The sequence below is a fragment of the Myotis brandtii genome, unplaced genomic scaffold, assembly GCF_000412655.1.
Source record: "Myotis brandtii unplaced genomic scaffold, ASM41265v1 scaffold721, whole genome shotgun sequence".
In the NCBI taxonomy this organism is placed as follows: Eukaryota; Metazoa; Chordata; class Mammalia; order Chiroptera; family Vespertilionidae; genus Myotis; species Myotis brandtii.
The window spans coordinates 248,122-249,150 of record NW_005370848.1 but is presented as its reverse complement, the minus strand read 5'-3'; the positions used below and the strand labels follow the sequence as shown (position 1 = coordinate 249,150).

The following is a 1,029-nucleotide window of genomic DNA, read 5'->3' as shown; positions in this document are numbered from 1 at the left end:
CCACCCTCGCCTCGACACCCCCAGAGCCCCGCCAGCTGCCGCGAGTCTCCGCTGCTAGAATCTTGTGAGCGGCTGTCATTTGGGGGGGGCTCTGGTTTCCCGACATTTTTGTTTTCAGCCAAAGGGAGGAGGATAGCGAGATTTTTTGTCCCCCTTTGAGCCCAGGCTCTGCTCTCTGGGGGGGTGGGGGGCGCGCCGAGCCGGGGAGCCGTGCCAGCCGAGTCGTGCGGGCTGTGGCAGGGAAGGGGCCGCCATGGGATGTACTCTGAGCGCCGAGGAGAGAGCCGCCCTCGAGCGGAGCAAGGCGATTGAGAAAAACCTCAAAGAGGATGGCATCAGCGCCGCCAAAGACGTGAAATTACTCCTGCTGGGTAAGGACTGGGCTGACACCCCATCCCCCGACCCGGGCCGCTCCGCACCCCCCTCCGCAAGCTCCCCCACCCCATTCCCGCCCAGGGACACCTGGTCCCCGAGGTGGCATCACCATGTGCCAAGATCGTCCACCCTCTCCCATGCCTTGCCCCCCGCCCTCCACCCTCTACCCCGTTCCCCTAAACTGACACTGACCAGTTTCCCCCCCTGTCTGTCCCAACAGGGGCTGGAGAATCAGGAAAAAGCACCATTGTGAAGCAGATGAAGTAAGTCCCTGTGGCATTGGTACTTTTTTTAAGAATTATTTTTTATCTTTGGTATTACCTTGCTCACTCCACATTGCTCTCCAGGCCCGGTTTTTGATTCGTGTACACACACACACACACACACACACACCTGGATTTGACTCCCCTCCCCCACTCCCTACCTTGGTTCTGGGTCCCTCACCCCAACTGCCTGGTTGGGTGGTTTTTTTCTTGGGAGGGGGAGACAGGGAGAGCTTGTAGTTGTATGAATGACAGTGTCCGCCATATTGATCAGGACAGCACACTATTGGCATGGTTATGATCATTACTCTTGCTTGTGGGGTGTTTCGTGTGTATCACTGCCTCCATTTCTGTCTCTATGTCTCTGTTTCCTTCTGTTTCTCACTTCTCC

At 57.3% G+C, this 1,029-nt stretch overlaps 2 protein-coding genes across 4 annotated transcripts in view; one reads left to right on the top strand and one right to left on the bottom strand.

The window, feature by feature from the left end:
* CES5A (carboxylesterase 5A) overlaps positions 1 to 1,023 on the bottom strand; it is a 161,745-nt gene extending 160,722 nt beyond the window's left edge. Inside the window, exon 1 of the mRNA XM_014530134.1 lies at positions 697 to 1,023. The gene's annotated coding sequence lies outside the window, so the exon portion shown is untranslated. The remainder of the gene's footprint in view (positions 1 to 696) is intronic.
* GNAO1 (guanine nucleotide binding protein (G protein), alpha activating activity polypeptide O) overlaps positions 1 to 1,029 on the top strand; it is a 117,787-nt gene continuing 116,758 nt past the window's right edge. For 2 of the 3 annotated variants that reach the window (XM_005882471.1, XM_014530138.1), the window contains exons 1-2: positions 7 to 371; positions 596 to 638. In XM_005882471.1, the coding sequence (XP_005882533.1) occupies positions 254 to 371; positions 596 to 638 (161 nt within the window). In that variant the 5' untranslated portion in view covers positions 7 to 253. Of the gene's footprint in view, positions 372 to 595; positions 639 to 1,029 lie in introns of all 3 variants that reach the window. The other variant, XM_005882470.2, reaches the window with a different exon arrangement.